The sequence below is a fragment of the Rhododendron vialii genome, chromosome 10a (genome assembly GCF_030253575.1).
Source record: "Rhododendron vialii isolate Sample 1 chromosome 10a, ASM3025357v1".
Taxonomy (NCBI): Eukaryota; Viridiplantae; Streptophyta; class Magnoliopsida; order Ericales; family Ericaceae; genus Rhododendron; species Rhododendron vialii.
This window is the reverse complement of record NC_080566.1, coordinates 36,399,490-36,422,324: the sequence shown is the minus strand read 5'-3', so window position 1 is coordinate 36,422,324 and position 22,835 is coordinate 36,399,490. Positions and strand designations below refer to the sequence as shown.

Genomic DNA, 22,835 nt, shown 5'->3' with positions numbered 1-22,835 from the left:
AATGCTACGACAAAACTTTTTCTTTCCAACACTGGGAAATTTTAAAATTAAGCCCTATCAAACAATACCAGAGACTTTTATGCGTTCAAAGCCACGATTTCAATCTACAACAACAATACCAAGTCCAAATACTTACCTCTGGAAAATACATCACTCAAACATGTAAGGCGAGGAAGAAGAAGAAGGAAAAACCTATAAGCAGAATTCAATATAAATGGAAGATAAAGCTTGACAGTTGCATGTCAAGGCAGCCTTTTGAAAATGGAAACATGATACCATGCCCGGATGAGAGATAGGATGGCTCCAACATTAAACCTTAGCCTTCCAAAATAACAAGTACTCACTTAACAATAAGTAAACATTGTAAACTCGTAAATTTCCCAAAACGGACAAAATCAAAAACATGAACACCATCTTCAATACATAATCAAATTAAGCAACATACCTAATACAGAAGAGCAACACTGGTGGAAATCACGGTATGTCACACAGCATCTATAAGGGTCTATGTTAAGATTGAGCTTGGGAATCAGTATGTCAAGGCAGACTAACAAAGATGAAGACACTGGCATAGTTCTACACAGAGCTGAGAGATACAGGCACGACCGTAATCAAAGCCTTTAGTATTCCAAAACATCAATCATTCGCCCCTCATTTGACCAAACGGGTCACTCTCACAAACAGCAGTACCAAATTCAATAGATTCATAGCACATAAATTAGAACAGAAAAGAGGCACACAGATCAAAGAGGCACAGACTATAGACAATGAAGACAGGGGACAGGCTTTCTTCACTTGGAGTTCCCCAAAACAACCCATTTATTACTCTCATCTCTCTTTCTCTCTCTCCACTTGTTACCCCAAACGATTAAAACGAACATCATCAACATTAAATCAACCTAACACATGAGGATCATCCACAAATGCATAAAGACTAAGAATTGTACAGATAAATTCAGCTAAGAAAACAGAAAAGAGCAGCACTTATGGGATCACAGACGCAGAAACTATGGAAAATGAAGACAGGGTCATCACAAAGCTGACACTATACCGAGCGGGTTAAAACGACGAAAACCAACATCGAATCAACCCAACATACCAGAATCAGCCACAAATGCATATGAACTTAGAATTTGTACAGATAAAATCCAAATAAGAGAGCACAAAATAAGTAGCAGCACATACATATTCAATCATAATAAGCAGCAGTTATACAAGTACAAGATCAATAGATACAGACGAAGAAGCACCAGTTGCTTAATAGTAAAAAAAAACACTTAAAAGTAAAAGCAAACTCCACCAGTCGCTTCTCACACCACTTCCTTCGCAACAACCACCGGAGAATCCGAGTTCGCAGCAGTGGGGATCGCGACGTACCCAATCTTCTTGGGGCTGATGTCATCACCCTCAAATCCATCCTCGTCACAGTCCGATTCGTCATCGGAATCATCACGGAGGTTCAAACGGTTGGCGGCAAAGAGGGACCACATGAGGTACATGGTGGCGGCGGTGAGGGCGCCGCAGCCGACGCCGAAGAGGAGGGACCCGACGACGCTGAGGATGTCCCTGGTGCGATCGCGGAACGAGGAGGAGTACAGCGACGAATCGTCGCGATTTTGATCGATGGTGGGGATGGAAGGGTAGAAGTCGACGGGCCTGATTTCGGTGATGAAGAGGGTGATGGATTGGCTGCGGCGGAAGTTGTTATTAGGGTTAGGGTTAGGGTTTTGTGGGGAGAAGTTATCTGGGTTTTGGAGGAGGGGGAAGGAGGAGGAGGTGGTGGAGGTGGAGAAGAGGATGAGGGTTTGGCAGGGGTGGAAGGGGCGACCGGGACGGGCGGTGGCGGAGATGGCGAGGAGGGATAGGAGGAGGAGACGGTGGACGGTCTGGGTCGCCATTGACTTACAAGAGAGAGAGAGAGACGAGAGAGAGAATTTTGGGAAGAATGAGGGATGGTAGTTGGAGCAAGTGGTTGGGAAGAAGGGGTTAAGGTCCTGTCCAGTTCACCTGTGGTCCATTGAGAAGTTTTTCAGCACCGGGGTGGGTAACATGTGGTGCCCGCTTCGAGTCGTACGATATGATTTTGGACGGTTCAGATTTAGAGAGAGAAAATGAGAGAAAAAGAGGAGGGGTGAGAGGAGAGAGAAGGTTTTAATCTGAGTCGTCCAAAAGTGCATCGGACGGCTCGGGAGTGTAGAGCGAGCACGTGGGATATATCCGCTCGGTACCGAAAAATTTCTTGTGGTTCATTTGTGTTCAGTTTAGTTTTTTGTGGGCCCCGAACAGGCTCGCACATTATGGAAAACGTTAATTTCGTAAAGTTTTTAAATTGTGTCAAAAATTATGTTCATTGGATTTCAATCAATTCCATCTTCAAACAAATAGGTCCAATCCAGTGTGACAAGGGTATTTATTTAAAATAAATGTATTTCGACAAGGGATATGTTAGGTAGTTGAATTCATGGGTCAAATGTGAGCCCTAGCACTATGGGGATTTGGGTGATTATCTAGTGGCATTCAGGCACCGGAGCCCACTTTTTTTTTTGTAATGTATGGTGTCTTGGATTAGCTTGCGCTCATCTCGAATTAACATCAGAGTCCACATTCTTTACCACTAATATTTCGGGGAGGCCAAGAAGGGTGGAGTCTGTTATATTTAAGTGTTTACTTATTCAACAAAAAAATCAATCTCCAAAAAAAAAAAAAAAATTTTACAACAAAAATAAAGTGTTCATAACTTGTGAAGTGGATGATAAGTATCAAAGTATTCTTCTTATTCTCTAGTCGAATTTCTTGTTCCGGTCATGTTATTAACAACGGATCTTGTTTCAAATACTAGACTTTTATTGGTTCGTAATTGTTCACATTTGATGATCTCCCATCGTAATGCAAAATGTGCTTACTTCATCACATCGTTCATTTTGTAATCTTTGGCGCATTAAAAAAATACAAAAATTTATGTTAATCGAATATATCAATGAATATTTGGACAAATCATGTTGATTCTTCTTTCACAAAGATATTGATTTTCAATCCACTTAAATTTTTGCATAGAAAAATAAATGCATCGATGGTTGTAGATGAATACTCTTAATTGGCAAAATAGAACCGTAACGAGTCTAATGTGTCTATCTTATATGAAAAATCACAAGAATTCATTCTCTTTAGATAAGAGAGATTACTTCCAAAGCAAAGAGGTATTTCTAATACCTCCTTTAACCCTAAGGGGTTGGTCTTGGCCTGAGATTTAAGTATTTGCTCTATCTTAAAATTTCAGGTTCGATTCTCATTGTCAATAACTCATGGGGTCACCTCACTCTATGTGTAAGTATGTGAAACAACTATAGAAGAGACTGTAGAAATTAGTCCGAGATACGCGTAAGCTGACCCGGCACATCCTGCATTACCAAGAGAAGGAAAAAAACTTGGCTCTTTCCCGAACCGCCAACTTTCTCTCTTTTAATCCATCCAAACCGCCACCAGACAAGGGAAGACCTTGAATAATCCCAAGAGTTGACAAAAAGTTGATTTTTCAAATTATCCTAGTAGTCTGCCGCAGAAGCAACAATTTGCTCTCTAAAAAGGTTCCCTGGAGTATTACCTACCGTCCGGGCCATAACTCCATGCACGAGGGTGTTTTATTTATCTTGTTCGTGGATAACTGAAATGTCGAGGCCAGCTTATGCGACTAAAATCTTGTTTATTACCATAGGTAGTAATTAGTCGTTTGTTCTGATTTCCCCTCCATTTTCTATTTTGGCGCTAAACAAATCGGTGAGATGTATGATTTTCGCACTTCACTATCCGATAAACGCACTCCAAATTTTATCTTCAAGCGTGCATTAGAAATTATATGGTGTGCGATTTTAAACCCAAAGATAAATCTAAGAGTGCCCTGATGAGATAACACAATGAAAAATCATTTTCTAAGAGAGAATAAAACCGACCAGTCTAACTCAAGTTGGAAGTAAGGACACCGGGAGAGAGTAAACATAACTTCAGCAAAATATTTAACTCTACCAGAATTATTATTAACAGAAATGGTGTTTTCAGGCTTAAACCAAAGCAGTCAAAAACTGCAGAAATTCCACCTTATTTTTCACAAAAACGAGCCCTCATTACTAACAAAAAGCTATGCAACGCAGGATCACTGTACGCCGTCGTCGTTGTCGTCGTCATAACTTGTAGTTTGCCAAAGCCATAGACTGTTTCAACACATTTACATGAGAAAGCCAGGAAACATGTTACAGACCACAGAAATCATAGGAACAAACAAAACGGACAGCAAAACACAACACAACCCACCTCAACTGAGGACAGTGATGGTATATCAACAAAACAAGAAATCATACAGAAAATCACAACAAAATGGGGCCGCGCGCCTTGCTTTTTACATTTTTAAGGAAAAGGTTTCGTCAAGAGGACTCGACTCTTTAGAAACTACTTTACGAATTGCGAGAACCACCCACTTGTGCAGGTTTCTGTGCGACGCAAAGTGTACTTAATTCTAGACTTTTAGCTTCAGAAAAGTAGTACTCCCAAAAAATATGAGAATTCCACACTCTCGATACAAAATGATATGAGAATTTTGACTCTTCCTTTTGAAATGAACAAAATACAAAGTGCATCATTATAGGGGGAACTTCACTATATGTTTTGTACCGTACAAATTTCCATTTTAGAAAGTTTTGTGATGCAGGAATATTTTACAAAAATTTTGGGCAGAATGATGGGTGGTCCTTTCATTTCAACAGAAAGCACCCATCATTAAGGGTTATGATACTAGGACTACCGCCACTGCCTTATTTTGGTTGATTTCTGCATATTACTTCATTTGCAAGCTAGTTTGTCTTGCAAATGCCATTGCCAGTGCATCATTCTGTATCAAAATTCACAAAGAAACAAGTTTTTCCATTTAGAAGTATACCTTGTTCCTTTTACCCATGTATTCTTCTTTACCACCATCTTCAACCAACACCCATTCATCCTCTTCATCAGAAACCGAACCATCCTCCCAAGAGCTCTCTTCTACCTCTTCAGAATGCAAAGATTTCTCACCCTTGTCCTGTACACTTCCAGGTGGATTTCCATCTCCCATCTCCAACTGCAATTTCTTGCCATTGCCTTCACGTGGTGCTTCCTCTCCCCTCTCAGGTGTCAATGCCAACATCTGCTCAAGCGTATCTGGTAGTGATTGCATTTGAATTTGTGGACAATCCTGATGATGGGATCCAAAAACCTTATAACTAGAAATGCTCTCTTCGAATAATTCCAAGTCCTTTCTATCTGTAGAGTCGCCTGAATATCTGACATCTTGGTCATGATTCAACAGCCGTGAAAACCCAGTCACATGAGCACTTCTAAACTCCTTGGGCTTCAAATTGTTAAAGCAGCTCCAGAGAAGCTTTGATTTCGGAGACTCCCCTGATATATACCCAACAACAAGAGGGCGAGTGTTGTTGCAATCAGCCTTGGCATCATATGCTACCTGCCACAAAGTTATATGTCTATACAGTATACACAAAAGAAATCGTAGACTAACAAAAAAACAGGCAATAAATGACTGACCTAGTAAGTCCTCAAAATATACTACCGAGTTGAATCTATAATAAATGTTCTAAACTATAATTGAGAACAAATAAAAAAAAACAGGCAATAAACGTTCTAAACAGGCATTAAACGTTCTAAACTATAATTGAGAACAAATAAAGTTAAAACATAAGAATAAAAATAGAGTTAAAAATAGAGCTAAAAGGCACAATCCGCCAAACAATTCTTTGGGCTGAATCTATAATCGAGATCCTCCATGCACATTCTGACAACCAAATATAACTCCCAGGATACAATGCATAAATCTATTCTATCACATAGCACGTTGAATAAAAGACAATTGTACCGAACTTTCAAACAGATGTAGATCAGAAGATGACAGGAGCTGTTCTTTTGTTTAGAAATGAGAATGTCATTATTCACAATATATGAAGGAAATACTTCATAAGACCCTGCATATAGATATTCATCTTAGGATGATGCGAGTCGAGTGACAACAATATTGATGAAGTTATGAAACCATGTGACATATACTTTATGTTTACAAGTAAAGCAAGATCAACTGCATCATTCTCTCTAGAAATTCTGAGGAAAATTTCGAAAGATTTTGTGGGCGAAACTAGGATTGTCTCCCAAAAATTGTTACCAGAGATCTTAAAATCATGTCACTTGGACAGGGGGCTGGACACAAGTGGGCACCGGCAGGTGCCCGCGCCCTGCACAACTCCATATATCCTCAAAACATACTACGGAGTTGGCCCCCCGTAAGTCCATTGAGTAAAACGTTTCTTAAAATTTCCTATACTTTCCAAAAAATACCCACTAAAATTTCAAGTTATGAACCACTTCTGGTCACATGTATAGAGTTAAATGGTGGCTAACTATACACACTTCTCAAACCTAACAAGTAACAATATATACTTCCGAAACACATTTTTTGTTACCAACATGAAAATACATGTGGTTTGGACCACTGTTCGATACAAATTCTAAGTCTCCTCTGCTTGGACATAGCGCTGCAAATGAACCGAGCTGCTCGTGTGGCTCGGCTCATTAACAAAAACTCGACTCATTTCTGTAGGCTTGGCTCATTTAAGAGGCTAGTTAGGTAAATTAGCCAGGTTTGACACATTAAGGGCGAGCAGCTGGAACACTACGAAACTCGGCTTGGTTCGGTTGCACACAATTCTAGGTTGAGTCTTTGTCCTAAACAACAAGACTACTACTCCAATTTAAACAATTCCAAGATTTTGAAATTGAAGTCTCAAAATTACCTTCATCCCTCGAATAATCCCGTCCATAAACTCCAATCCATTTTCATCCTTACTCTTCACATGAACCACAACCCTCGCATTCACCGCTTCCATGGCAGGGGACTCTAGGGTTCGAACCACGCTCAATAACTTCTTCCTACCGCATATGAAATATATCTCGTTCCTCGTGAACACGGCCACGGTGTCCAGAAAATCGTGGCCCATCAACCAGGAGAAGAACATGGACGAGATCGGCCGGGTCGGATTTCCCGGTGAGTCCGTACAGATCACCAGAACGTCGGCGTTTCCCCATAGATCCCTCCTTTGCTTCCTCCAACACGAGTACAAGGCGATCAATCGCTTCTTGAATAGCTTCGGATTCATTCTTGGGCGCCTTGAATATTTTTTTTCTCTCTCCCCTGTTGTGGATTTTTCTGAGGCTGAAAAAATTTTGGAATTGAGTTTTTGATGAACGGTGGGAATATATTACGGTTAGGGTTTATGTGGTTATTGTGAAGCCATATATATAGAAAATTCGGTGTCGATAATTTTTTTTTTGTTTTAAATAATAAATGTTTCAAAAGTGCTACACATAACGGTTGTGTAAAACACAACAATTATGTGTGTAAAACACAATACACAACCAATCTTTAGCCGTCCATTGTCGTAATAATTGGCCAGGATTCACTCAAACTCGTTCCCATAAAAGTTAGACTTTTCTTTGGAAGAATTTTTTTAAAATCTAGACCGTCCGAATACATCTAGACAGTCAGAATACGCACACAACCAACATAACAGTCGTGCAAGTAGCATTTTTGTAAATCTTTTGTTTTTTTTACGAAATATTGATGCATATGTGAATAAATTTCGAATAGGATAATCTAAAAACAGTGAACTAATTTTAGGTCCAATTAGACCTTATTATTATCAAATTCCAAATGCATTTTCAATAGTAAATTATTTTCACAAACCAAAGCTGTTTAAATCCCTTTTGTCCAAAAAAATGTAATCCATTGCAAAAAGTCGAGCAATTTTGAACCAAGCAATAAATAATTTTGTGTGTGGTTTTTAAAAAATTGGATTAATTACTTGTTGCCCCCTTTATCTATACACGTTTTTCACTTTACCCCATCCTACTATAGAACACTACAACCTACCCCCTATCTTCCAATTCCTAACACATAAGGCTTGCAGTTAGGCCCCGTTCCGGAACGTAAAACAAGTACTTATTTTTTAAGAAGGCAATTTCAAGCTCAAAAATAATGTGTTTACGCAAATAATTTTTCTACTAATATGGATCTTGTTTAATAGATCTCATTAAGATCTTTAATACGATGCAAAAAAAATTTAAAAATTTATTTTTTATTTACATTATTTTTGAGTTTGAAAATGTGAAATAAACTGCTTATTTTTTAAGAAGGTTTCTGGAACGGTGCCTTAGTCTGGGATCCAAAAAATCGTCAAAGGGGCATGTGCATGTCACGTGATTAGTAAAAAGAAAAACATTAAGTGTTCTAATTTTCAATCCGTTTGAATCAGTGCGAAGATCTTATTTCTCTGATCATTTTATCCTAAATGATCAAAATTAATTTTTGACTCTAGGGCTCTCGTTAGTTAACCCTAGGAGATATTTGATTCTACTACTTTTTTAGGACTAATTAATGAGAGCTTTAGAGTCAAAAATTAATTATGAATCTTTAGAATAAAATGATCATAGAAATAAGATCTTTGTACCGATTCAAACGAATTGAAAATTGGAGCACTTAATTTTTCATAGGTAGTTTATATATTAAAAAATATGGTTAAAAAATTAAGTGTTTCAATTTTTAATCCGTTTGAACAGATGCGAAAATCTTATTTTTATGATCATTTTATCCTAAAGGGTCATAATTAATTTTTGACTCTAGAACTCTCGTTAATTAGTCCTAAGAAAGTAGTAGAACCAAATATCTCTTAGGGCTAACTAACAAGAGCCCTAGAGCCAAAAATTAATTTTGATCCTTTAGGATAAAATGATCAGAGAAATAAGATTTTCGCATCAATTCAAACGGATTAAAAATTAAAGCACTTAATTTTTTTCTTTTTTACAAATCATGTGACATGCACATGCCCCTTTGACGATTTTTTGGATCCCAGACTAACGACAGGCCTTATGTGTTAGGAATTAGAAGATAAAGGGGGTAGGTTGTAGCGTTCTACAGTATGAGGGGATAAAGTGAAAAACGTGTATAGATAAAGGGGGCAACAAGTAATTAATCCTAAAAAATTTACATGTTAATTTTAATGTCATGGAGAAGATTAGGAAATTTGTTCAGATTAAGACAATTGAGAAATAGTCTTAAATTACACAACAATTATATTTTATAAAGGACACAAAAATACGGAAATTTTTTTATGCACTCTACCTTTTTTCATAGCATAATTTATTTATGAGTAATGCTATATGTACCGACCGGCGAGTAGAGAAATTGTATCGACAGTCGCCGGGGGGCCGTCTCCAGCCACCGGACGGCCAATTCGAACCGTCAAAAAATTCTTTAAATAAAACCCGATGGGGCCTACGCGAGAATCAACGGCATCCAAGGTGTGTAGGGTGTTTGATCCGAGCACCCTACACACGAAAAAAGGGTGCTCGAATCAAACACCCTACACACCTCGGATGCGGTTGATTCTCGCGTGGGCCCCATCGGTTTTTTTTTTTATAGAATTTTTGGGCGGTTCAGATTGGCCTGAGACGGCCCGCCGGCGGCCGTCTGTACGATTTCCCTCCTCCCTGGTCGGTACTTATATGATTTCCGTTTATTTATTTCAATGTGCTTTACAAATTGCTGCATGTAATTTTAGGCATTAAGATTTAAAATTTAAAGTATGTACATTTATACAAAAAAGAGTGTAAAAAATCTTTTACAATGCAGATCAAAATAAAAATATATATTTACCGTAAAAAAGAAAACATTAATGCTAAGTACCAAAAAAAACTTAGGTGAAAATATATGGAGACCTCTCAATTATCACTTTTTTTTACGGAGACCCTCTGACATTTAAAACTGCACATACAGACCTCTTCAACTATATGAAGTAGTAAAAAATTAGCTATAACTATGTTAACGGAATAAGAGAAAATGTCGATTATATCTCTTAAAAATCGCCCCCATTAACCCCTCATCTATAAAAATTATCCATGTCGACCCCTTCATCTTAACGATATTTTTGACGGAAAGGTATAATAGGGTCTGATTTTTTCGGAATACATAAGTTGTTCGGATACCTTTTTCTCAGGTGGGTTCCAAGCAACGCGCAACCGACACGCAATTGGTACGGTGGTACGCTCCCGGAATCAACCGATCCTTAGATGCTAAGCAAACTCACCCGCATTTCTCTATTCTAGAGAGACAGAGACAGAGAAAGAGGAGATAGAGAAATGGTGGGAGTGCTGTCGAACAAGACCAGCCGGGAGGAACTCAAGCCAGGCGACCACATCTACTCCTGGAGGAACTTCCACCTCTACGCCCACCACGGTTCGTCCGTTTTTTTTCCATTTCTCTTCAATTACCATTTCCAACTTTTTTGCTTCAGATGCATTTGTGCTGCCAAATGACACCTCAGATCGTTCGATTATTTCAATTGGAGCTCCGATTCCATCGCCCTTTTGCTTAGACTCTGGTTGATTGATAGATTAAACTGAACATGAGAATCGATTCGAATTCTTTTTTTTTTTCCTGGAGCTTACTGTTAATTTTTGCTGTTTTGTGTTCCTTTCAATTAAACTTGGTGATCTGATTCTGAGCATAGATGCGATCGAGTAGTAGAGAGTTAAAGAGAAATGGGTACTCAAATAACCATTCTCCATGATTATTGCTCTGAATTCAAGCGGGAGGTCGTGAGTTTGAGGGTCATGTGTTCACAAGAAGTCTTACCCCAAGGGTTGGCCCGGTGGTCAAAGCCTAGGACTTGGGGCTTACTACCCGAATTTCACAGGTTTGATTCCATTTGCCAGCAACTTTTGGGTCACCTCACCACATGCGTAAGCTTGTAAAACAGCTATAAGAGGGGCTAGAGTGGGTAGTATAAGGTGGGCGTACAACAATTACAGTATCCATGTAATCACCAATTGATGGGGGTATGGGCGAGGAGGGCTAGAGACATACCTAACATTTGGCGACGCATATACGAAGTGGCTGCTCTTAGAAAGTTTTAGCACCGACGTAGTGGCCCCCTGTAACTCCAAAATTTGAAGAACTCAAGGATGTTACTCTGTGGAACCATGCCCCCAAAATCAAAGTTCAAAGGCATCAGAGAGGCTAGGCCCGGGACACCATGCATTACCTGGAAAAAGTGTTAATAAGATTTAGTAAGATCTCTTACGAGGCCCAAGGTAGCAGACTGCTGTTGCTTTGATTTCTATGACGACAACTATATTCATTCAAATAATAGAGGAGCTTTAGGGAAATAATTTTTTTACTCCTTTGTGAATAATTGCTGAGTGAATACAAATGCCCAAATTTTGTGGATTGTAATGGTACCAAATGGATGGATTTTATTTTCTTGACCAGTTGTGGATTGTAATGGTACCAAAATGTTTGGACCAAATCGATGAAAAAATGTGCTTGATGGCTGGGACCAGCGAAGAGAGATTTCACAGAATACTAGAGCCAACAGGATGTATCCTCTATGAGGATGTTGGGATAAGTTGGTGGCAGGACTCAAAATTTGTATGCCGAAAAATTGGCATTAGGCCAAGGTTTGTGGTAGCACTGACTAAACATGAGGCCAGGGATACTCCTTTATGATTTGAAAATTTTACAAGGCAAACAGGAATTTGCAAGGTCTGGTGACCTAATGACAAATGAGGTCGAATTCAGATAACCTAGAGAATGGCTTTAAAATTTTATTTTGTTTGGTATTTGGCAGACAAAAATAGGATATGGAAAAGGAAGTATCCCTCTAGAACCTTGTGTTTCTCTGGGCGAGAAGTGGATAACAGGTGGTATAGAAGAAAGAAACTCGTGTTTTCCAGTTTTCTAAGCAGCCTCCAGCCCTTCCCCTCTTGCTTGAGTTAACACGTGGCGGGAAAACTGACTTTTCAGCCTCCTGCAATTTATTTTTCCTGTCAATTTGGTATTGCCCTACCAAAATGAATGGAATATCGCCTACAAACTTTTGCAGTTTTCTGTTAATATTTTTGTTAGATATAAAATTAACTTGCAATTGTTGGCATGGATTTCACTCTTCTTCTTTTTTCAATCTCTGTTCATTTATTCTTCTCTTTTATACCTTCTTAGGTATCCTATACATGTTTTATTTTAAGTCACTCTGTTATTTCTATGCTGAAATTCTTATCATTGCTTTTCTGACTGGTCTTTTGTCAAATACCAGGTATATATGCTGGTGACGGAAAGGTGATCCACTTCACTAGGGGTGCTGGACAGGAGATAGGCACAGGAACATTTTTAGACCGCATAATTTTCAGCTCATCTCCCTCTCATCCTAAGGACTCTCCATGCCCACAATGTGGCGATCAATCAATGCTTGATGGTGTCATTTCTTCATGCCTTGAGTGCTTTCTCTATGGTGGTGACCTCTATATCTTCCAGTATTCTGTCTCGCCATTTCTCTTTCTTGCCAAAGCTCGAGGTGGGACTTGCACTCTTGCCCCTTCTGACCCACCAGAGGATGTCCTTCACCGTGCTGATTTCTTATTGAAGAATGGTTTTGGTGCCTACCAGATTTTTAAGAACAACTGTGAGGACTTTGCAATATACTGTAAGACAGGTTTACTTGTCTTCACTACCGTTTCTTTGGGTAGGAGTGGACAGGCAGCATCTTTTCTAGCTGCCACCAGTGCTGTCGTTTCTTCACCACTTCGTTTCTTGACAACTAGCTTTCCTGGTTTGGCCGCAGTGGGTTGTGGTGTTTATTGTGTTAGCCGATTTGTTTCTGATATCGGGGTACGTCGTGATGTGACTAAAGTCCCAGTCGAAAGGCTGGTTGCTCGCCCTGGTGTAGATGTGTCAGAGGCTGCGCCTGAGATGGGCCAGAAAGACTGAATGTGATGCATGGCACACCAACATTTCCTAGTAGGTTGCTATTTACTGGCATTCATGATCACTAAACGCTTGTATTTGCCATTTATTGTGCTTCTTGCTGTTCTTGCTTTATGTTGTGGCGGCATATGTTGAACATTTGCCATTTATTGTGCTTCTTGCTGTTCCTGCTTTATGCTGTGGCGGCATATGTTGAACGTTTGTTATTCGGTTGCGTGTTTTGAGTTATATGTACCCTGATGTGACAGATGCTATCTGTTATTTACACTGTATTGTTGTTTCTTTTGTTTTAATGTTATTCTAGCGGATATCCTTGGTTTATGTTCTTCTCGGTTTTCTTTTGTTTAGTCTTATTTTCCGCAACAAAACATGTATAGGGGGTCACTGTTTCAGTGGTATTTTGAGAGCATTCACTTTGTGCATATTGCCAAAGGTCAGATCTGTTTCCAATCCTCGCCGCCCATACCTTCTATGATTGGGGACTACATAGGTTCTGTTGTTGTTGTTGTTGTCATTGTCTTATTTTGGGCTCAGCTGATTACTATTAGATAATGAAATTGAGATAGTTATAATCTCCAACCGATAGTCGTATTTCACATTCTGATTTCATAATTTTGTTGAAACCACGTATAAAAGATATCGGAAGATTGGTTTATATAATGTATGCTCTTTTTCTTCCCGGGATGTCTGCCTGCTTTGCGATTATCAATTGAGCAACAGAAGGTTTATACCGAAGGTGAGGCGTATAACCTCATGCACTGACCTCGAGAAGTTACAGTTTTTACTTTCTTGCATGGTGTACATATTTAGGAGCATGTACAGGCAACGCCGCAATGGTGATAAGACTACTTGTCATGTTTTGAGAACGGTTTAGTGACACATATGATTTGGATATACCTGAGATCGCAGTCCTTCTCAATAATAGCCAGGGATGAGATAGAGAAGTGAATTTGGAGGAAGAAAAGTACCATTCCTCCTAAAAAATTAGCTGAATCAAGTTGAGAGTTAAGTCCATAAAGGGGGCTGCTTGTGGATTCCTGAGGCACATGCTTGTTCTTCTTTCTTCCTATTCTTTTCCTCCTTGTTTTTGAGAAAATTTGGGTTTTACTACTATTTAGGCGATAAGTCTTAAACCACATCCAAGATCACACACCCGGATACACACTCTCTCACAAAATCCAAGGGGCCCACACTTGTGAGAGGGTGTATGATTTTGGGTGTGGTTGTAGCATTTCTCTTTCTCCTTCACTTTAAATACGCAGATTTTAGTGATTTTGTGATAAACTAAAAAGGTTCTCAGAATTTTTATGATTTTACTCCTGCTTTATTGCAATTCCCATAAAATAATAAGCTTGCATGATTCCCGGCTTGTTAATTACTATCTCAAGAAAAAACCCTTACTAGCTTCCAAGAGAAACTAATTAAAACCCATGTGCAAGTCATGTGCTCTTAAAACAAATGTGTAGAAACTTCTACCCATTTAATTAGCCCACAAACATAATCTTTTGGTCCAAACACTATTCGGCTTATTTTCATGGACAAAAACCCAACAATCACCCCCTTTTGGTCGTGAGAAATCCACCTCCTTCTTTGTCCTCACACTCCTGTACTCGGGTGCCTCCCACCCCTTCACCCGGGTGCCTTGCACCACCTCACCTGGGTGCCTATCCAAAGACATCGGCAACTAAATTGGTTGCAAATGACCCTTTCGCTTGCTCTTGTTTTTTAATCGTCAACCATTTCAAAACTCATCACTCCCCAAAGTATTGCCTTTGTCTCATTTCCGTCCCCTATGTAACCATTGAAGACGTTTAGCCCCCAACGTGTCAATTTTGTATCAGTCAAGTTCCCAAGTCTAACACTGCTAGCCTCATCCGTCAAAATGAGGACATCCTCGTCATTTCACACATATCAAATTTCTGTCAAAGAAAATGAAAAAAAGAAAAGAAGTCGTGTGTTCGTCATTTGTATTCAATCTATCCCTTTCAGCAAACAAGTATTCCCATTTTTTCTGTAAAAGAAACAACAAAATCATAATCCAACAGGAAATAACTTGCCAATTACTACTCTTATCTCTGTATAATTTCCAAAAACAGCACAAAAAATTAAGTCTACAACACCCTTAACAAAAACCCTACGTCTTCATCTTCTTTTTTAGATGTTGGCTGACTTCTTCGTTCATTGAAGCTAGACTCCACGGTGGGCGACTTTAAGCCTCCGACGGGGATCGCAAAAACGTAATCTTGCACTCAAACTCAAGAAATTACGACACCGTAAGCTAATTTTCTCTTATAGGAATCAGAGATAGATGGACACGTGGCCGGGGTTGAACGCAAAATCAAACCATGTGATGTTAGGGCTCGAGTCTATTCGGCCAGGGTTTTGAATGAGATTTTTGAGAGTAATAAGTGGAGAGACATAGATAAAGAAAATGTATTGGGAACTAGGGCTGTAAATGAATCGAGCAGCTCACGAGCTTTGCTTGGTTTGGCTCATTAGGGTGGCTCGGCTCGATTAAAGAGGTTTGTTTAGTAAATGACTCAGTTCGGCTCAATAAGAGCATGGCTCATTAAGGCTCGAGCTTGAATTTTTGACTCGTTTAATAAACGAGTACTAAACGAGCCGAATTTGAACTCGACAAAATTTGACTCAGCTTGTTTACAGCTCTATTATGGACCGTATGCTGAATTTTTGAGACTCAAAACAAATTCAGAACATTGCTTATCTGATCACACTTTCCTAGAAACATCCATATATGACACCTGGTACTTTCAATACATTGCATTACCAAATTTCTATGCCCATTTCACCATGGGTCCCACATCACTATTCACTAACAACTCTGTTTTTGTTTTTTTTCCCCACTTTAACGGAAAGTTTTAACACATTTTCCACAACAAAAAAACAAAAAACAACTGAAGGTTAGACGTTCACTCTAGCGAATCAAAAAAAAACTATATTTTAATAGTATTATATTTAGCTTGTTAAACTATCTCGTCGATGCTTTTTTTGTTTGTTTAAATAACCGATATCCCGGTTAATTTGCACGCATCTCGACTAATTGTGGCATCCTGAAAGTAACGACAAAACAATTCTCGAGTTATCCCAAAATTTGAAACATTTGACTTCTGCAGAATTCGAACATGCAACTTAATGGAAAATAAGCATTTATTGCCTTTCTCATTCTCAATTGACCAAATTCCGAGGATCTCGATGCTTATCTTTAATCCCACGGTGTGCATTCTTGGAGTATATAATTCAACCATGAAATGTGCGCACCCATCAGGCCATCACGTTCAAGCCTTGATATGAGTTATTTAATTCGCATCGGGATGTGCGTATGCGAGAACAGAGTAAAAATGTGAAATTGAAGCTTGAACGTGATAAGGCCATCACGTTCAAGCATTCAAGCCTTGCATGATTCTTTCCCACGAGCCTTATCCACTGCCCGATCCAAGACTAGAGAATCCACCTAGTGATCGAAGCTATCTCTCGTACCATGTGACTTTAGGGCTCGAGTCTTCACGTTCCGGATTCAAAAACTTCCTTATCCCTCCTACTAGTTGATTCAAAAAATATAAAGCATGCATGGTCCTATTAACAATAAAATCTAGAGGGAAAATAAACAAAAACTTGCTAAAAATGCGAATAATGCAGAAAATAGAAGCCAAAAACTCTTATCTAGCTACCACACCCGTTGGCCTAAAAGATGAATTCCGAAAATGAACATTTATACGACATGGAGAAAAGGTCAGAAGCTTAGTCACATAATCTTTCAAAATGTCGCTCACATTCTCAATCATTGTACTGCGATCGCGCTCTTAATCATCATGCATGCGAATTTTAGTAGTTTTGGGATGTGTTTCAAAAACGATTTCACGCTTGTACTCCGTCCTCACATACGCACACCCCGATGCGAATTAAATAACTCATGTCAAGAGCGAAGCCACTTAAATTAAAGATACATAAGTGGGTGTTTCCAGTAGTGAAAAATTTGTAGATTTTTATTTGTAGTTGAGAAGTTGTTTAGTGTTTCCGGTAGTGAATAAGTCGTTGATGAGTTTGTGAGTAAAGTTGCTGTAGCAAAAAAAGTTTTTGTCGACAAATTTTTGTTAGTGGAAACGAGATGGTAAAATGCTGAAATTTTTTTGTCCGTAAAAACGAAATTGTACAATGCGTTAGGTTTAATTGGTTTTTATTAGTGTAAACATCCCCTAAATATTGAGTCCTTTTTCTTTTAATGATAGTCCATTCCACCAAAGGTTCCACGTCAGCAACAACTCTGTTTTTGGGTTTTTTTTAATCCTTTTGGACTATTTGCCGTGAATAAGCTATTTGCGAAATTGAACAATCTCAATCGTCCGTTTCAACATTGGATAATCCGAATTTCATGGACACAGCCGGAAAGAAGGATTTTCTCCTTTAAACGTCCATTCTAACAAATCAAATTTAAGTTAACTACAGTTTAAAAAAAACCCTTTATGTCAACTACTTTAATACTATTATATTTAACTTCTTAAATCACGTCCTCGATGCTTATCTCTCTTTTTTATTGTTATTATTAGACGTCCAATCCAGTTTGTTGTCACCTTCATAAATCCCGAGATTCTGATATTAACGATCGGATAAATCCTTCAATGCCTTAAAATTTGAAATATCTTGCTTCTACAGAATTTAAATATGTGTCTTGACGAAGGATAAACACTTCTTTTTTTATCCGAAAAGGATAAACACTTATTGCATTGTTTTTCTCATTTCCAACTAACCAAACTGACCGCTTCTGCTTCTTGATGCTTATCTTTAATATCACATTTTCCATACTTTTTTACTCCATCCGTTTCGCTTTATTATGCTCATATTTCTTTTTGGAATGTTTCAAAATGATGTGCTTTATTACAAATCTTTTCATTTTTGAATATCTATATTACACAACGCCCCGCCCCGCCCCCCGCGCGGGCACACACACACATTTTTCTCCCTCCCAAATTCAAATTTTAAATTCGACAGGATAAGACTAGACTACTACTTTTGGATTTGGCTCCAATACCATTACTATTATTTTGTAATTTTACTTTTCCATCAAGGGGTAAAATGGTAAAATTGACCAAAAGTCAATGTAATAATGATATTCCCTTAAGTTTAGGAAAAGTCAATATAGGCACAACAAATTGAAACGAAATGAGTATTAAAACTTAAAAGTACACTAAGGGGGTATTTTCACTCATAAAAATTTTTCAGCATTTTACCATCTTGTTTTTATTAACCAAAAAGTTGTCAATAAAAAAAAATTGCTACAGTAACTCTACTTACAAACCAATCAACAATTTATTCACTATCGAAAATAACTTGATATTTTTCAATAATTTATTCACTACCGAAAACACCTAACAATTTTTCAATCATAAATAAAAATCTACAAAATTTTTATTACCAAAAATTCAACCAAGAAATGTGCCCAACGCGTGCAAGCCTTACAAAAAAAAATTCACACGAGCCTTATCAACTACCCAAAACGTGTCCCTTCTGTTTTTACACCACACTCCCCATACTGATAAACAAACCTACAGAGAGAGAGAGAGAGAGAGAGGGGGGATGGACGAATTGAAGCCAAGGCCCGCAAATTCCAGCCCCCTAACCCCAATCGGATTCCTGGAGAGATCCGCCACGGTGTACGGCAACTGCCCATCCCTGGTCTACAACGACACGACCTACACGTGGGCCGAAACCCACGCTCGGTCCCTCCGCGTGGCCTCCTCGATCACCTCCCTGGGGATTGACAGGGGCCACGTGATCTCTGTCGTGGCCCCCAACATCCCCGCCATGTACGAGCTTCAGTTCGCGGTGCCCATGGCGGGGATGATCCTCAACAACATCAACACCCGCCTCGATGCCCGCACCGTGTCCGTCCTTCTCCGCCACAGCGAGTCCAGACTCGTGTTCGTCGACCACGAGTACTCCGCTCTCCTCCTCCACTCCCTCTCTCTCTTCCCCGCGTCCTCCCCGCGCCCGAGGTTAATCCTCATCCCGGACGAAAATAATCCAAAACAAACAGGCTTTTCGGACGAAAATTTTCTCACCGATTACGAGACCTTGGTAGAAACCGGCGAGCCGGAGTTTAAGTGGGTCCGGCCCGAAACAGAGTGGGACCCGGTCGTGTTAAACTACACGTCCGGAACGACGTCGTCGCCGAAGGGAGTGGTTCACTGCCACCGCGGACTCTTCGTCATCACCGTCGATACTTTGATCGACTGGTTCGTGCCGAAACAGCCCGTTTACCTGTGGACCTTACCGATGTTCCACGCCAATGGGTGGAGCTTCCCGTGGGGAATCGCCGCCGTGGGCGGGACCAACGTGTGCTTGAGGAGATTCGACGCCGGCGCAATCTACGCCGCCGTGCGCCGCCACGGCGTGACCCACATGTGCGGCGCTCCGGTGGTCCTCAACATGTTGTCGAATTGTCCGGACGGGAAGAAATTGGAAAAGCCGGTTGAGATCCTGACCGCCGGAGCTCCGCCGCCGGCGGAGGTGCTCCGGCGGACGGAGGCGATGGGGTTCCGAGTGAGCCACGGGTACGGGCTGACGGAGACGGCTGGGCTGGTGGTGTCGTGCGCGTGGAAGAGGGAGTGGGACAGGTGAAGTGTTTTCTTTCTGCTCCTGTTTGATTCCACTCATGTTCTCTCGCGTTTGGTTTGATTAATTTGGTTTGCTTCTTTGGCGCATCTGTTTTGTTCTTCAACTCTATTCGTAATCACCGTTTGTTTATCTGGATTCCGCACGACAACAGGTTCCCGGCGGCGGAGAGGGCAAGGCTGAAGGCGAGGCAGGGGGTGGCGACGGTGGCGATGGCGGAGATCGACGTGGTTGACAGGGAGACCGGGGAGAGGGTTAAACGAGACGGGTCGGGCATCGGAGAGGTGGTTCTGAGGGGCGGGTCGATTATGCTGGGATACTTGAAGGATCCGGAGGCGACAGCGGCGGCGATGAGGGAGGACGGGTGGTTTTATACGGGGGACGTGGGGGTAATGCATCCGGACGGGTATTTGGAAATCAAGGATAGGTCTAAGGATATTATCATCACCGGCGGCGAGAACGTTAGCAGCGTCGAGGTAAGTTTCCTTTATTTTAATTTTTATTTCTTGTTTTTCTACTGAATAGATGTCCTTGAGAGTTGAAAACCCTTTGATCAAGATGGGCTGCTTTGAATACGGGTGCAAACGAGTGGAGTCAAGCCGATTTTTTAGGTGCTTGACTCGTTTAATATAGATCTTGAAATTCAAAACTCGAGAACGAACTGAGCTGAGCTGGATTTGAGAGTATTGGGTTCAACTCTTTTGGTACAAGAGCCTAAAACTAGAGCTCAAGCTTGATTTGATTATTAACCAAGCAAAGTCAAATTGCCTAACCGTGCCAAGCTTCGAGCTGCATGCAAGGCCAAGTGCAATAAGAAGTAGTAGCTAAATTGCCTGTAAATGAAGCATTTCTCTTTTTCAGTTTAGCAACTTGTTTTCATCGTACCAACACCACTATATGTGTTTTAGTAACATTTAAATTGTATTTTTATCTTTTGGATGGTGGTATTTTATACTCTCCGTCTCAAAAAGGATGACAATTTTTGAAATTTGTATCATTTTTCATTTCTTATATTTTTCAATCTATAATTTTTTTCATGAGTTTGAAAACTTTGTATAATAAAATTAATCGAGAACTATCAAACAAGATTTATATTGCATATTTTTAAAAATTCATATTGAAAGATACAAGAAATTAAAATTGACATAAATATCAAAAATTGTCATCCAATTTGGGGCGGATGGAGTATTTAAAATAGTCTCACTTTTTTTTTTCTAGTCAAATAAGCTGAAAAAACAAAATAAATACTAATTATCAATAGTTGTTAGCAAACACTCTTCATTAATTTTTAGCGTCCTGCAGTCAGCGACATCATAATATTCTTGTAAAGTGACATTCATCTGGTAAATAGAGGTTATTATAAAGTATAATAAATGTTACTCCATTTTATTATGTGATGGATCTGCTATATTTTTTACTCTACTAGTATTATTGGTACCTTTTAGGGGCGGAGCCAACATGTGACAGTGACAGGGGTCACATGCTCCCTTGGTACTTAATCCCAGATCTAGGGTGTTATACGTATAGTGCGACCGATCCGACTGTGCATTTTGGCATTGGACGGCTTGGATATGAATTCGAATTATAGACGGCTTGGATTTATAGGAGTTCAAATTAAATTTGAGCCGTCAATGCCGAAATGGACGGTTGGATCGGCAGCACTACACGGCGTGGTGCGGCTGCCGCACTACAGCCCCGAGTTATGCTATGAGTACCGATCGGGGGAGGGATTTCGTACCGGCCGCTCCGGGCCGTCTCCGGCCACTAAATGGTTGATCCGAGCCGTCCAAAAATTTTATAAAAAAAAACCCCGACGGGGCCTACGTGGGAATTTTTGAACGGCTTGAATCGGCTGTCCGGTGGCTAGAGACGGCCCAGTGCGGCCTGTCGGTACCTATATAATTTTTTCTACGGCCCCTCCCAATCCCTTTATCCCATACGCCTTTTTTTTTTTTTGGGTTACATCTATTTATAAAATGTTAGAGAAATTGGAAATTTTGGGTATACGACTTATTGTTTACTTTGTTTTCACGTATTTTCAACCAAATCAATGGACCACTTAAAGGATTAAAAATATTTGTTTCAGATAGGCCTATTTTTTTTTTATCTTTTGTGTTTATGTCTTGAATCTTTTAAATACATTAAACTATAAGTTACTGTGCCTATTAAAAAATACTTAAATTTGTGTGCTCGGTATTTCTTCCTTAAATTTTACCTTAAATTATTTTAGTTTGTTGTGAAATATCGCCCCTCTAAACGGAATTCCTGACTCCACCATGGGTACCTTTTACCAATAGGTAGAATCGGTGCTTTACTCGCACCCTGCAGTGAACGAGGCGGCAGTAGTGGCACGGCCAGACGAATTCTGGGGCGAAACTCCCTGTGCTTTTCTGAGTCTGAAACCAGGGATCGGCCGCGATCCGACGGAAAAGGAGGTTGTAGAGTTTTGCAAGGCGAAGATGCCGCATTACATGGCGCCGAAGACGGTGGTGTTCAAGGATGAGCTTCCCAAGACTTCGACCGGAAAGATGCAGAAATTCATACTCAGGGAGATCGCAAAATCGATGGGGCCAATGAGAAGTCGTATGTAAACAAGAGTGTATTGTCGTCTCTTGTATGAGGATGAAATTTGGTAGATTCACAGCCTTGTTAGGTTAAATTTTGTTTCTGTCAAAATATAAAATGTACTTCTCCCGCGTCAACGATTGTGACAGTCCCACTCTCATCTTGCCCAAAGAACGTAGGTATAGTTTATTGGACAGCGAAAATGTAGGTATAATTGATACTCCCTCTGTCTCAATTTAATAGATTCACAACCTTGTAGGTTCAATTTTGTTTTTGTCGAAATATGAAATGTGCTTCTCATGACGTCAACGATTGTGATAGTCCCACTCTCATCTTGGCTAAAAAGTGTAGAGATAGTTTTTTTGGACAGCGAAAATGTAGGCACAGTTGATACTCCCTCCTTATCAATTTGGTAGATTCACAACCTTGTAGGTTAAATTTTGTTTCTATCGACATATGAAATGTGCTTCTCACGTCAACGATTGTGACAGTCCCACTCTCTTCTTGCCTAAAAAATGTAGGTATTGTTTTATGGACGGTGAAAATGTAGGTAGGGTTGATACTCCCTCTATTCCAATATGTTTGTCCATTTTTAGACTTTCACATCTCTGAAAATGTATGTCTAATTTTAGGCGGACTTAAAAAAGTTTCCTCAGTGCTTTTGTCTTTTTGAAAAATTATGCATTACAGAATGTGTAATATCATTTAATGGCAAAAAAGTGAGGAGTATTCTTGAAAACTCAACGCTTCTTAGAATGTATAGTAATTATTTCGTCTCCTCAAAAAGTTGAAA

The 22,835-nt window shown here is 39.8% G+C and overlaps 4 protein-coding genes across 4 annotated transcripts; 2 read left to right on the top strand and 2 right to left on the bottom strand.

The window, feature by feature from the left end:
* Positions 1-1,153: 1,153 nt before the first annotated feature.
* LOC131302730 (uncharacterized) lies at positions 1,154-2,024 on the bottom strand. The gene has a single exon (XM_058329529.1). The coding sequence runs from the start codon at positions 1,896-1,898 to the stop codon at positions 1,311-1,313; it is 588 nt and encodes a 195-aa protein (XP_058185512.1). The 5' UTR covers positions 1,899-2,024; the 3' UTR covers positions 1,154-1,310.
* A 1,973-nt stretch (positions 2,025-3,997) lies between these two features.
* LOC131302729 (FACT complex subunit SPT16-like) lies at positions 3,998-7,302 on the bottom strand. The gene is made up of 3 exons (XM_058329528.1): positions 6,825-7,302; positions 4,928-5,488; positions 3,998-4,205 (listed from the first exon to the last, which is right to left on the bottom strand). Exons 1-3 carry the CDS (start codon positions 7,185-7,187, stop codon positions 4,176-4,178), a joined length of 954 nt encoding a protein of 317 aa, XP_058185511.1. The 5' UTR covers positions 7,188-7,302; the 3' UTR covers positions 3,998-4,175.
* Positions 7,303-10,037: 2,735 nt separating this feature from the next.
* On the top strand, positions 10,038-13,168 carry LOC131302728 (protein LEAD-SENSITIVE 1). Its single transcript, XM_058329527.1, has 2 exons — positions 10,038-10,321; positions 12,180-13,168. The coding sequence occupies exons 1-2, from the start codon at positions 10,225-10,227 to the stop codon at positions 12,848-12,850; spliced, it is 768 nt and encodes a 255-aa protein (XP_058185510.1). The 5' UTR covers positions 10,038-10,224; the 3' UTR covers positions 12,851-13,168.
* A 5,212-nt stretch (positions 13,169-18,380) lies between these two features.
* Positions 18,381-22,345, top strand: LOC131302727 (2-methylpropanoate--CoA ligase CCL4-like). Its single transcript, XM_058329526.1, has 3 exons — positions 18,381-19,479; positions 19,632-19,953; positions 21,775-22,345. The coding sequence occupies exons 1-3, from the start codon at positions 18,440-18,442 to the stop codon at positions 22,066-22,068; spliced, it is 1,656 nt and encodes a 551-aa protein (XP_058185509.1). The 5' UTR covers positions 18,381-18,439; the 3' UTR covers positions 22,069-22,345.
* Positions 22,346-22,835: the final 490 nt, after the last annotated feature.